This window comes from Rhinatrema bivittatum, chromosome 1, assembly GCF_901001135.1.
Source record: "Rhinatrema bivittatum chromosome 1, aRhiBiv1.1, whole genome shotgun sequence".
Taxonomy (NCBI): Eukaryota; Metazoa; Chordata; class Amphibia; order Gymnophiona; family Rhinatrematidae; genus Rhinatrema; species Rhinatrema bivittatum.
In genome coordinates, this window is record NC_042615.1 from 726836680 (window position 1) to 726851152 (window position 14473).

At 39.8% G+C, this 14473-nt stretch overlaps 1 protein-coding gene across 13 annotated transcripts in view; it reads left to right on the top strand.

The window, feature by feature from the left end:
- ARL15 (ADP ribosylation factor like GTPase 15) overlaps positions 1-14473 on the top strand; it is a 1022750-nt gene that overhangs the window by 587365 nt on the left and 420912 nt on the right. Inside the window, exon 7 of one of the 13 annotated variants that reach the window (XM_029577371.1) lies at positions 1291-2544. The exons of the other annotated variants lie outside the window; for them this stretch is intronic. Within the exon in view, the coding sequence (XP_029433231.1) occupies positions 1291-1461 (171 nt within the window). The 3' untranslated portion in view covers positions 1462-2544. Of the gene's footprint in view, positions 1-1290; positions 2545-14473 lie in introns of those variants that run through there. 13 annotated transcript variants of the gene reach the window in all.

Consider the following 14473-nt stretch of genomic DNA (forward strand, 5'->3'; position numbering starts at 1 on the left):
TTTATTAGAGAAGGAAGTGAGCAGGTGATATGACAATGGACTGGGCTATGTAAGTGTTTTCATGCATTTCAAGTTGTTTTGGCCCTATCAAGAGTCCTTACTGGGCAGTTAGGGTTTTCTATGAAGAGTCTTAGTGGTGCAGGTATCATTGATTGATATAAAAAAATTGCTTGAAAGAGCCAGTTTTTCACCATTTTCCTGAAAGATATAAGATTTGGAGTAAGTCTAATTATGGAGAGGTAAGGATTTCCTGAAGGTCAGAATTGCAACTGTGAATGTTTTCTGCCTACTTTCTGAGAGTCTCATCATTTCGGGTAATGTCACCACTAGCCAAGACTGAGTTGTTGAATGCAGTTGACTGGTGGGTGTGTAGTAGTTCAGGGATTGTGAGGTAGGTTGGGGCCATGCATTTGAGTGTTTCCTTTCTCCTCATTCTTCCCCAGAAAGCAGGATTTCACAGTGGATCTTTCAGAGAATACAGTAATCCAAACAGTGATTCCTTTTTCATTCAAAACATTTCCCTTTGCTAACATATGATGCTGATGTGACTGCTTCTTCTTGAGTCAGAGCCCTGGAGAACAGTTCAGTTCGTGGAAGTACTGACTATATTTGGAAGCTTTTTTAAGATGTCTTTTTGGTGGCTTTATTTTTGTCAAATAGATTTATGTAAGGTATCAGTTGCAGGCAACTTAGTCTTTCACGCTAGCAAATGTGCTAAACTAGTAGCATTTGACATGAATCTTTAAAAGTACAATGTATGAACTGTTTTCTTTCAAGTCAGTTTGTAATTTTTAAAGTGTGCTATGCGAAGTTCATCCCGTTCAAATTGCATGATTTTTCCTGTGGCAACTTTGATGTATCTGATAAAATATTCATTGTTCTTCAAGATGATTCCTTGCAACAGATTGCCAGATATGTAGGAAAACAAAATTAGTTAAGCAGTATTTCAGAACTGATTCTTTTTATTTTAGGCAAATCCAGACCACTAGTTGTGGCTCTTGATTCTATAATAAAAAGACTACAGACTGATTTTTAGCACAGGATGTATTGTATTAGAGATTTTTAGTTATATGGCTAGGCATAGTTGGCCCCTTTTTTTCCAGCTCACTCTCCCTCTGTGATTATCTTCAGAACATTGTGCTGTACATTGATTTTCCCCACACATGTATTTGTATAATTTTCTTCCTTGCAAAAAAAGTTGACCTTGAAATGTGATGCATGTCATATTAGTTACGAATGTTCCTCTGCTCAACTGCTCTGATGTTTTCACTTGCATTTCTTTCTCTGTAGAGAGTTGTCAGTCCAACAGTCGTTTCAGGAATTCGTGAACCTAATAAATGTAGGCAGCATCTTCTGTGTTGCAAGTCACAACTATTCAATGTCCAGCTGTTTGTAGTTGGGAAAGCAGAAGCTTGCTTTGTCGAAGTTGCAAAGAACAATAGTATCCAGCTTGAAACTTAAGTCACTTTCAGCGTAACTTACAGCAGCACAATTTGGGATTTGTTTCCTCACATTTCTAAAACACCGTGGAAGTGTTCAAATAAATGTTTTATCCTCTGGTGTGTTACTCTGTGTCCCATCTAAATACCAGTCAGAAAAAATAATGGTAGTTTTCCACAGTCTGAGTTTATGTAATGCTTAAATACCTGTTCAAAACAAGTTGTTTCATGTAAGGATGAAAGTGGTATGTTGCTGTCAAGTTAGAGAAATTGCATAGTATCTTTGTATTCTGATTTATTATACAGAAGTCTGGGGGGGTTTTAAGGACACACAAAAAAAAAGTTTTTCTCTTTGCCATTCTCAGTTTCTTTTGATCATTGATCTGGGTGACCCCGGGCTTGGGATTTTTTTCCCTTCATTTGACATGGACAGATTTTTGAAGTATAGTTCTCCTATGGGAACTGGGATGGGAGTGATGGTGGTGGAATGGGGGGAGGATGCAGTTCCACTTCACTAACCTGTGATCTAATGAGCAATAATGCAGGGTTACAGTGACCATTTTGTTTGCTTTGAGGGAGGATGGCTAGACAGAGTGGGAGACCGGCTGTGTTAGTGGAGAAAAGAGATGCAGGGTGATCGAACAGTGTGAAAAAGACTTGTTAGCCCGCATTAGTTTGCCTGATTTACTTCACAACAGGTCAGGATAGGCCAAAGACAGAGTTGTCATTAAATTGCAAGGTTGAAAATCCCAGTATTCAAGGCATTTGGTTTACTGAAAGTTGTAAATTAGAAAACTTGTGTAATTCACATTGCATTTACAATGAATATATATAGCAGTACCAGTATTTCTTTAAACATGAAAGGTACATTTAAAAATTCTGCCATAAATAACACACAAAAAAAGCTGCTTTTCATGGTTGAGTGTTTTACAATGAGCCAGAGTGTGATACAAAGGTCAGATACTAGCAAGGTCGCTGCACTTTCTTTATTAGCTCTGTGGACCCTTTAATTATTTGCCCGTGCTTATCATTTTGAGATCGATAGGATGTTTTTTAATCTAGTACTGTGGTTGAAACCTTGTGCACAATTCTTCAGTAGTATAACATCCTGGGATTTGGTTCTGTATTCTGGTCAGAAACCTTTCGAATAAAGTTTGTATTCGGATGTGATAACACTTTGTAATTAAATCATTACGCCTTAAAAAAAAATGTTGTATCATGTCACACATTTGTCATTTTGACAGATGTCACCCTCTAAGACTAGCTGAACATCTCCATTTTCTTTTTATGAACCAAGATTTTGTAAATGACTTTGTCATTTGGAGCTTTTTTTGCCATTTGGAACTTTTTGTGCCATTTCAAAGGAATTATCTTAAAAAATTATTTTAAAAAGTGATTAAGATTTTAGATGTTTGATTTTTTTTTTTTTGTTCTAACTTTTGATTCCTTTCAGCTTTGCTAGCCTATTTTTCACCCCCTTGCTGGCTTGTACAGATAGCAGATAGAACGTTCATGCATGAATGAAAATGTTCAGTGGTAGAAATGCAGCCATTGTCTTTTAATGAAATTAAGTGTATTTGCTGTTTTGTACAGGTTGCTAAGACAATACTAGTTGAGTTCTGGTTCAGACCAATAAGATTCACATACTAATGTGGTATACTTGAACAAATTCACATTGGAAAGTATTACATTTGAAAACGGAAAGGAACAAATCTGTGAGGATGGCAATAATTGAAGATGTGCCAAGAATTAACACATGTTAATCTACCAACTTGCCACTCTTTCTACTAATAAGAAAAAGTGAAAGCTGTCTTGGGTAGAATTTTATTACAAATAATTTGTTTTAGGAGAGGGCTATAGTGAGCTCCTTAGTCATCAACGCAGAAGAGAGCTCCACTTATATACTCTAACATTTATTATTTTCAATGTGCTTATTTCATTTATTGAAGTATTTGATAGCATCAGTATGTATAGTTCAAAATTTGAAAAGATTGAAGCCAAGCAAGATTTATGTTCCCCTGGAGTTTTTTTAGATCTAAAATAAAAAAAAACATCGAGAACATAATCCAGTACAATCCATCACTTAAAAACATAACAAAACCAAATGTGAATGGCTAGAGAGAGAGATAATATTCAAACTGAGAGATAAATCGATTATGTGGTCTTGTACTCCTGCTCCAGCGGCATTCTGGACTATTTGCAATGCTTTGTAAACAGATAAACCAAGGTAGAGTGTTTCAGAGATGACATGACTAGTGATTGGACAATAGCCCTAAGGTCAGAATTTTTTAAAAAAGACTACACACAATGAATTAGGCATAAATTTGAAAAAAGCATTCTTGACTATTGTCTTGATATGAGGCCAAAGTGAAATTGAGGAATCGAGAAGGATGCCCAAATTGCGATCTTGAAAGGAGATGGTAATAGATATGTCATTAAATAACAAATTGGCTGGGATGTCAGATCTAGAAAAACATAACAAAATCAACTGTGGATGGCTAGAGAGAAATATTCAAAGTGACATATTTTAGACATATTTTAGAACTGGTGATTCAGTTATATATATGGTACAGTTGTAAAATATCACTTAGCATTTTAGATCTAACTTCAAAAACTAGTGATCAGGTCCATACATCCAAACACAGCTCAGTATATTCAGTGTTCAAATATGGATAGTTATCGGTCATCAACATCTGACATAATAGCTATGTTTCGGCAAATATAACACCTGCTTTGGGAACTCTACTTCACAGCTAAGTGATATTTTACATCTATACCATACATTATTGAATTGTTTGAATATTTGGTTGCAAGGAATTGTATACTTTTTTAAATCTTACAATGAACATTTGAATCTTATAATGAACACTAAAATTGGAACTGAGTAGACTTCTGAGAGTTTGTGACTATTTGTGCACATTGTTTGGACTGTTTTTAGTCTTTACAAGGAAACAGTTTCCATTTTTTGTTTACTGTAAAGATATAAAGACATTTTTAAAAAGAAAAAATAAAGGGGTCATTATTTATGAGCTATGGTTAAACATTTAGCGGTTTTTCAGAAAAGGACATATATTGCCTTAATGATTTTTACCACATTTTATGAATGCCCTGTTTTAAAACTCTATTTTATTTGTATTGAATTGGTTGTTAGTTTCCTCATCGTTTTAAAGTACTTATGCTTTTATTTAAAGCTGTTGATGGTTTGCATCTAGATGTTTTAACTCAGTTTTAAAAATGTATTGTCCCAACTGAGTTTTGCAGCCTTCCTTTCATTCTCTTTTGGACATACCTTCTATGAAGCAAGTTCGTTTTGCAGTCTCCGGAATAACTGTTTTCAGTCGCTGGACCTTTGATGTGGAATGCTCTACCAGATGCTCTTAAAACCGAGAATTCCCTCTTGATTTTTAGGAAACATTTCAAGGTTCATCTTTTTTATTCAAGCATTTCCTGATGTGGTTGTTTGAGTTGGGTTTGGAACCAGTGTGTCTTGAGTGTACAGTTGCATAGCTAAGAATGTGATTTCTGTCCAGCAGTACTATCATTATTTGAGGAACTTTGATCACTATTTATCTTTTATGTTTTCTTTTATGAATGTTTCTTTTGTGAACTGCTTAGAACCTTGTATTGGCAGATTATAACTTTTTTTAATAAATAATTTTCATTATAATATGATCAATCAAAAAAGCTAAAGTAATCCCTTCTTCTGATCAACTTAGTATTACCCCCTACCAATAAGTATTATTTGAAATCACATTTAAAGTTGAGAGACCATTTCAGAATTTCTTTCACAAGTTAGTGGCCCATAATGGGGGGTAATTTTCAAACTGTGTGGGTATATAAAAAATCCACAGATAAGTTTGCCTGTGAATATTGCACCAGTTCTTGAAGAAATAGTTTGTGCATACTTTCCCTTTGAAAATCGCCCAAGGAAAAGTACCTGCAGAAATTTGTAATACTTTTTCTGTGGACCCTTTTTCTGACTAAAATCTCACTTAAGAGTGAATTTTCAAAAGTGTTACACGCGTAAAAACATATATCATAGTACTTTTCAAAAGCCCACTAACGTGCATGAAACCTTTTAAAATTCTGTGAAATTTTGAAAGTTTTACACACGTAAAAATAGCTTTTGGGCTAAAGCAGGAACCACGCTGACTCCAACCTTTCTTATACGATTTTAACCTTTATTATTATTATCAGCAAAACAGTCTCAACAATAACTGCCTTTCTTTGCAGTAATCTTACAATACAATCTTCTGCCTGGAGATGCAGGGGACTTTCTGATCCCAGCTAGGCTCACAACCTTATTCTCCTCCCAATAGTGTCCTGCCCACAGACCTCTCTCCGTAGGATTTAAGATGGACCAAGCTAAATGTCTGGTTCCACACAGGTTAAAGAGGGGAAAATAGGGTCACTTCATTACTTACCCATCCCCAGCTTGGATCCATTGGTTTGAGCATTTTCACTCCCCCTGGATCCCATCAAGGGAAGTGCCTCACATCCTCACTCCCCTTCATCTGGTCTCCTGCCAGCTAGGCCTGGGGTCAGGGTTCTAGGGTCACGCTCACCCCCACCTATTAGGGTTACTCCAGACAGCACTATTACCACCATCCGCTGTGCCTTTCACCCAGTATGCACCCCCAGTCCTTTGAGTCCATTGCTGGCTCAGAGTTCCACTTTTTCCCTCAGCTGGACTCCTTGGACTTCTTGTGGGGCATTCCCATGGTGGTTTCTCTTGCACTTGTTGTGAGTGCTCTCCACTCTTCTCTCAAGAGTCTTGTGCCTTCTCTGTACTGTCGCTATTACTGCATTCTGGCCATTCTATAGCAGCACTCACCGACTTCTTGGCAGTGTCCCTCGTTGGGCCTTCTGGAGTGCCTTTCACGAGCTCCTCTGTGACATCCTTCACTGGGCCTTCTGGAGTGCCTCTCACTGGTTCTTTCATGCTGCCTTCCATAGACCAAAGAATGCTGCATCCAGCAGGCCAGTCAGTATTGCCCCCTTTTGGGCATTCTGTTTTGCCTCTTCTAGGCAAGGCTATGAAACTCCACCCTGAGCTTTTTGGTATCTCTGACATAGTCATTGCAAGATCATACCCTTGGCACTCCTCCTGTTCAGTTGCCTTCTCCTCTGTGCGCTATTGCTTCGACTTTAGCCCGGTTGCTGATTTCAACTCTCTCTTTAGTGGAGTCCCAGTGAAGGACTGATCTACAGTCAGATGATTCAGCTGCTGTCTTCCCTCTGGGCTCTCCATGGCACCTCTTTCTTGGCTTTTCACAGCACCTTGGTTTGCGTTCCCTGCTTCCAGGCAATGCAAGTTCTCTTCTGCACTTCTCTCTGTACTCTTCTGAACTGTGCTTCCAGCTTCCTTTTTATCGTAGCACAGGAAAGCTGGTGATTTATGCAGCTCTCCTGAATACTGCTTTGTCCCTCCTGCAGCTGCTTCTGCCCTTCTAGGAGACTCTGAAGCAAAGCGTATATATTTACTCCCATCATGCTTTTACTCAGCTGAATTCTGATGCTTAGTATAGAGCCAGAGCCTATTGCTGGAGGCCATACTCTGTGTGCGCACACACATACACATATACACCGGCAACTTCAGTCTCTCTAGGGACCACGCCCTCTCAAATTCACAGCTTCTTTGTACCACCACTTTTTCTTCTGTATGAAGGTAAAAAAAAAAATCCTGCTTTTCTAGCACTAACTTCGTTGAATATAAGCCCTAAATCCAGACAGAGCTTGTCTCCTTTGCCTGCTGTAGACCTAAATCTGATTTCCTCCAGGCCCCTCAGACCACTCTCTATTTAAATTCCCTTTTTATTTTTTTTCTTGGGTGCTCTTTGGGAGTCAGTAAGCTTTACTTCTGTGCTCTTGTGCCCACTTCTAAGAGCACTGTTTTGCTTCCAACTTCTTCTTTGGCAGGCACCACAACAAACTTTATTTCACGCTCTTCCCTGGAGACTGGTTTTTTTTCTCTGTGCCTTGCATAGAGAAAAAAATCCCCAATCTGACTCCTTATGTGAGGATGACTGAGGAAAATCTTGTGGGCTGGAGCAGGAACCACACAGATTCCAACCTTTCATATGCAATTTCAACCTTTGTTACTATTACTAGCAAAACAATATCAACAATAATGGCCTACCTTTGTAGTAATCTTACAACACAGATTTCCCAGATAGGGTCACACACAGGTTAAAGGGGAATAGGGTCACTTCATCCCTGTTTTATGCATCTACATCCTTTTGAAAATTATCTTCCTGGTTTTGAAAATGTGTATATGTGATTTTTTTGGCCTCCCTCTAACTAACCCCACTCTAGGAATACCTCCACAAAAGTGCAGTGAAAGTTATGTGTATTGTGGCACAATGCAAATACTTTTACCCGCATAAAGGGTGGGCAATTTTCAAAAAGCCCTTTTTTCTCAGATAAATAGCCATTTAATTATGGGTATGGAGTTTGAGAGTTGCTTTCAATACAGCCTTTGACCTTCACTTCCAAAAGCCTGCTTCCCCTTGGTGGAGAAGAAAATGAACAGGATATAGAGTAGGAATGATGACTAGATATAGAAAATAGGGATTTGAAACGAGGCACACCAAATGGTAGGCATGGTATTGATGTGCGCTGGGTTCTGTTGCGCTACTTGGAGGTCACGAACCGTTTCCGTATGTCGGATCATCTTTTTGTATTGTGGAGTGACCCCAAAAGAGGACATAAGGTGGCTAGAGCTACAATCGCCTGCTGGTTGAAAGAGGCTATTGGGTCAGTGTACCTTCTTTATGGCCAGCCACTCCCTGTCGGTCTCAGAGCGCACTCTACCCGGTCGCAGGCGGCCTCGTGGGTGGAGTGCCAGCAAGTGTCACCACAGGAGATTTTTAGAGTGGCCACTTGGAAGTCATTACACACCTTTGCTAGTCATTACCGGTTAGATGTGCAGGCCCCAGGCTCTGGGAGGTTTGGTGAAGGTGTGATCTGAGCAGGGCTCTCCGGGTCCCACACCATGTAGAAGAGCTCTGGTACATCCCAGGAGTCTGGACTGATCCGGGTACGTACAGGGAAAGGAAAATTGGTTCATACCTGCTAATATTTGTTCCTGTAGTACCACGGATCAGTCCAGAGTCCCACCCAGTTCAGCATGGGAATACAGAGAGTCCGCTCATTCAGTTCTTGGTTATTTCGCTCTGCAGATAAGTATTTTTAATATTTTAAAATTTTCATTGATGTTATTCTAAGTTGTCACGGGCTCTACTGCCATTTCTGGTTAGTGGGCCTGGTTCCTATAGAAGTAAATCCCAGTTATAGCGCGTAGTTAGTTAAGTTGGGTTTTGATTCAATCTGCTTTGATACAGTGTAATACTGACAGACTGTAGGTGGCACCTTGGGATATAGGACAGAGTCTGCCAAAACTTCTCTGTCTCCATCTGCTGAAGGGGAGGCAAAACACATGCTGTCTCCATTGCCACTACAGCTTCACTATATACAGCTCATGAGTGGGGCACAGTGGCAAAGGGCTCGATCCCATCAGCATGAAGATAGCTGATAGCATAGCCCATCTGGAATCCTGCTGGGGGTTTTGACTAGATCACGTTAACATTGCCCACTTTCCAGTGTCATAACTGTTTTATCTCTGGTAAAACTTGAACAATCAAAGAGGAGAATACCCCATTGATATTCCTCCAAATTGCCCTCTAAGAAGAGCTTTTGCAACTTCTCAATGTTGAGAAAAAATCCATTCTTCCTTATTAGAGGCCCATGCTGCCCAATCAGTTTACATTAGAAGTATAAAGATGGGGTCCCGTCCCCCGACCCCCGCCAAAAGAAAAAAAAGGTGATGGGACTCAGTTCCTTACTGGACATGAGTGTTATACTGTGCCTGCTAAGGGAAAATTTGTGGAGAAAATGGGAAAAATGCTGAATATAATAGTTCATAAAAATCCGGATCCCAGAGCTGAAGTCATAGGCATCCTAAAGATCGTAGGTATTCCTACAAAACCATCTGCCCTGCCAACTCATGCAATAATGGATGTTGTGTTAATGAAAATGTTAGAAACTCATACTCTGGCATCACCACTTCCAGGAAACTGGATTTGAAGTTTCATATGAAAATATCACTGGGATACAGCATCTTACAACTACCACACAATTTGGTAGTAGTAGAGTCTGCCCTCAAGAAGGCAAAAAAAGCCCAGCTGCACTCCAGCACCCTGCCAGGCAAGGATTATTGATTACTAGATGAATTTGGGGAAAAAAGTTTTCCAGAGAACTATGTTGAGAACAAGAATTACTCAGCACTAGTTCTACATCATTGAATATTTATTTTATTTATGCATTTATATACCACCATTCTGGTTTACAGTCATGGCCGAGTCTAGATGTTGAAATCATTCATTCAGTCAACATCTAAGATCCAATATCTGCGCCCCCACCCCATATGAGCTAGAAGAGGCAATCTGATACCTCTTCCATGTATGAATCTTTTGACATAATGGCTTGCATTTGAGCGGCACCAGTTGGAGCTCGACGCATGGCTAAGGGTAAGCAGCATAAGGGAAGTTATGCATGAAAAAGTTGTTGATTTACCCTGTCTTGAGGACATTCTCTTCAGGGAAAAATTACAAGAAACAGTGTCACAAATCAAAGAACAAGCAATGGCATTTCATTCACTCTAAACAGCGGCAGAACCGTATCAAGCTGCCAGTCAATTATACCTTTCATATAAAATACCATACTATCCCAGAAGATTATACCAGTCTTATTACCGTCTACCACCTCTTCCACCCTAGGCCTCTAAAAGAGGTTGGCCGAGAGAATACAGACAACAGTTACCAGCAAAGCTGGGACAGAGATTTTGATCAGCCACTTATCAATATGCAGTCATTCAGTGGGGGACAGAATACAATTTGTGTGTGTGTGTGTGGATCGAGATAACACAGGGCAAGAGGGTACTAAAAATTGTCCAACATGGATATTGTCTGAACTTCAAACCATGACCTGTTATACTCTACATAGAATTTCCATCATCCTACCCCACTCATAGCTAAAACTCAAATTATATCAGTTACTAGCACAAAAGTTGATACAAGAAATACCTCTTACACATTGCTGTCATGGATTTTATTCCCAATCATTTCTAATATCCAGTAGACAGGAGACTTATGTCCCATTTTGGACCTCCATAACCTCAATGAGCATCTGCATTGGGAAAAATTCAAAATGACCTAAGCATAAATCTCCCTTTCATCCAACAAGGGGACTGGATGGGCTTCCTATTTCCAATCACCTGTCCTTTTGGCATTACCTCTGCTTCAGGGTGGACATGGCTCACTTCCAATACAAAGTTCCGTTTTGACTCTCAGTTGCCCCCTAGTCTTCATGAAATACCTTAAAATGATAATTGCCCATTTGCATCAACAGGGAATTTGGATATTCCCTAATTTGAATGACTGGCTCCTAGTGGCCCCAGTGGAGGGCACACTTCAGGCACGTTTGAACACAACCATATAAACCTTGAAGCCCCTATGATTTCTTATCATTTTCAAGAAGTTGATCCTGGAACCTATGAACAATCTTAAATTCATTGGAGCCTTATAGATTCAATACTTGTAAAAGCATTCCTTCTTTCAGAAAGAGTAATCACGATAACCAAGACTGCCAATGCTTTGCTGGCCTCTCAGACAGTAACAGCATGTTGTCTTCTAATGTTTTTAGGTCACTTAGTATCAGCAGTACACGTAGTTTCACTAACACATTTACACATGTGGCGTCTATAATGGGGACTACGAATTTGATGGCATCAACTGTTACAACTGCTCCATATAACTATCATGCTTACACTGGAAATGGTATTGGAAATCCATTGGTGGCTACAAACAGGGAGCGTCTCTCCAACCCATCCCATCCCAAATCATTCTGGTCACAAATGCTTCCACTTTGGGGTGGGAGGCCCACACAAGACTTTACAAAATGCAGGTGTTTGGAAATCACAAAAATATGTTCTTCAGAACAATCTTCTAGAGCTCAGAGCAATTCAAAATGCACTAAATGCTTTCACTCACATCCTCCAAGGAAAACATATCAATTCAAACAGACAGCCAAGTAGCAGGGAGGCACTGGGTCATGGACAGTTTGCCAAGACACCCTATTCCTATGGCATTGGGCAATAGAATACAAAGCCACACTTCAAGCTGCTTAACTGCCAGGCATAGCAAACACCCTAGCAGATTGTCTCAGCAGGATTCTCTGTCCACATTGAGTAGTCACTACATCAGACACAGCCAACCATTTGTTCACAATATGGATCAATGGTAGATTGACCTATTTGCATCAGAACAGAATTGGAAATTAGATCGATTCTGTTCCATATTTCCAAGCACACCATGAGAATCCCAGGACGCTTTTCTGCTTTCTTGGAACATAGGCCTAGTATACGTTTTTCCTCCTATACTGCTTATAGCGAGGAAAATACAGAAACTCATTAGAGAGTGAACCACCATGATTTTAATCACACCAACATGGCCAAGACAAGCTTGGTATGCAAGTCTGATACAACTGACCATAAAACCTCCAAAATGCCTAGGGGACAACCCATGCTTCCTAACTCAGGAAGAAGATTCTCTCTTTCACCTAGACCTTTGGTCTTTCAACCTCATAGTGTGGATGTTGAATGTGCAGTCTTAGCACCCTAGGCCTTCCCAGAGCCAATTCAGGGCATAATCTTATCAGCAAGGAAACCATCCATGAGACACAATTATACCTTTAAATGGAAAAGATATTCAAAATGATGTGCGTCCCATAGCCTAGAATCAGTAACTTGTGAATCAAGACATCTACTGTCCTACCTTCACATCCTCTCACAATTGGGCCTTGCGACAGTATAAGTGCAAGTGCATCTCAGAGCCATTGCAGCCTATCATTCACCAGAAAATGGAGCATCTATCTCCATGTACCCTCTTATTTCCAAATCTATGACCTCAAATCTGTAAACCTCCATTACCATGGGATTTCAATGTAATCCTGATGTGTACACTATTCAAAACTTTGGAATAGACATCCCTAAAGTATTTAACCTGGAAAGTCTCATTTTTAGTAGCAGTCATATCATCATATCACGTAAGGGAACTTCAGATTCTGGTACATCACCACCTTATATGCAGTTCTTTCATAAGGTGACTCTTAGAACACATCCTAAATTCTTGCCAAAGGTGGTGTCAGCTTTTCATCTAAACTAGTCCATTATTCTTCCTACTTTCTTTTCATGACCACATGCACATGAACAAAAAAAGACATTACATACTCTAGACCAGCATTTCTCAAACGGAGTGTCGCGACATACCAGTGTGATGCCATACACCGGCAGGTGTGTTGCATGCTAGCCGCAGCTGGAGGGGCCAAAGACCGGAGCTGCTGGCTGCCACTGGAGACCAGCGTGCTGGGGCCAAAGACTCGAAGACCGGAGCTGCTGGCCGTTGCCAGAGACCAGGCTGGCGGGGCCAAAGACTGGAAATGGGTACAAGTGAGGTGATAAGTTTGCTGACAAAAAATTATTCAGAGTTAAATCACAAAAGGATTGTGAGAAATTGCAAGAGGACACTGCAAAACTTGGAGAATGGGCCTGCAAATGGCAAAGAAAATTTAATGTGGACAAGTGCAAAGTGATGCATTTAGGAAAGAGTAACACATATTATAGCTACATAATGCAAGGTTCCACATTAGGAGTCACCACTCAGGAAAAGTATCTAGGTGTCATCATTGAAAATATGTTAAAATGTTCTTCCCAGTGTGCAGCAGCAGCCAAGAAAACATTTAGAATGCTAGGGATCATTACGAAAAGAATGGAGAATAAAAGAGAGAATATCATGATGCCTTTGTATCGCTCTGTGGTGCAACCTTATCTTGAGTATTGTGTTCAGTTCTGGTCACCATATCTCAAGAAAGATATAACAGAATTAGAAAATGAACAGAGAAAGGTGACCAAAATGATAAAGGGGATGGAACAATTCTCCTGTGAAGAAAGGCTAAAGAGGTTAGGACTCTCCAGCATGGAGTAGAGACCGCTGTGGGCAGATATGATTGAGGTCTATAAAATTGTGTGGCATAGAATGAGTAAATGTGAATCAGTTGTTTACTCTTTAGAAAATACAAAGATGAGGGGACACACAATAAAGTTACTAGGTAATACATTTAATACTAATAAAATATTTTTTTACTCAACACATAATTAAGCTCTGGAATTCATTGCCACAGGTTATTGTGAAACCTATTAGTGTAACTGCATTCAAAAAAGGATTGGATAAGTTCCTGGAGGAACCGTTATTAAGATAGAGTTGCAGGCATCCACTGCTCATTATTGGGATAAGCAGCTTGGAATCTATCTACCCACTGGGATCCTGCCAGGTCCTTGTGACCTGGCTTGGCCATTGTTGGAAACAAGATATTGGGATTGATGGAACTTTGATCGGATCCAGTATGGCAAGACTTATGTATGAAATGCCCGCTCTATTCCCTGAAGAGAAGATTATCCTTAGATTATCTTTGAAATAGATTGAGGAAATTCTGAGGCATGCCCGCATGGAAACTCCTGCAAATGCTCAGTAGAGGCAAAAGCTCTACTAGTTTTGAGAGACAGATCGGTTGTTCAGTGCCACTGGATGACATCACTCACAGATCATAGCTAGTTTATCCTGCTGTCTACGGAAAACACCGTTTATGATAAGCAAGCTTGCTTATATATGTTAAAATTGTGCTGTTGCCTTAAAAACGGCATTTCAACATTGCCAACACCTAAAAAAATACACTGTTGAAATACTCAATTGGAGATAAAAGTATCTTTAAAAAATGTGGTGCTCTTTGTTTTCAGGTTAGGGAGTACTGGAGCTATTCCATTCCTGGCTGCTCTATATTTGGCCTCATTAGTGTGACTGTTCCTAGGTATCCACAACAAACAAGGAAAGGATAAATCCCCCTAAAAAAACACACCCATTGAACCCAGGGGATCCATTCTATTAAAGAAATGTATGAGAGAGACTCACAGAAAATTTTAA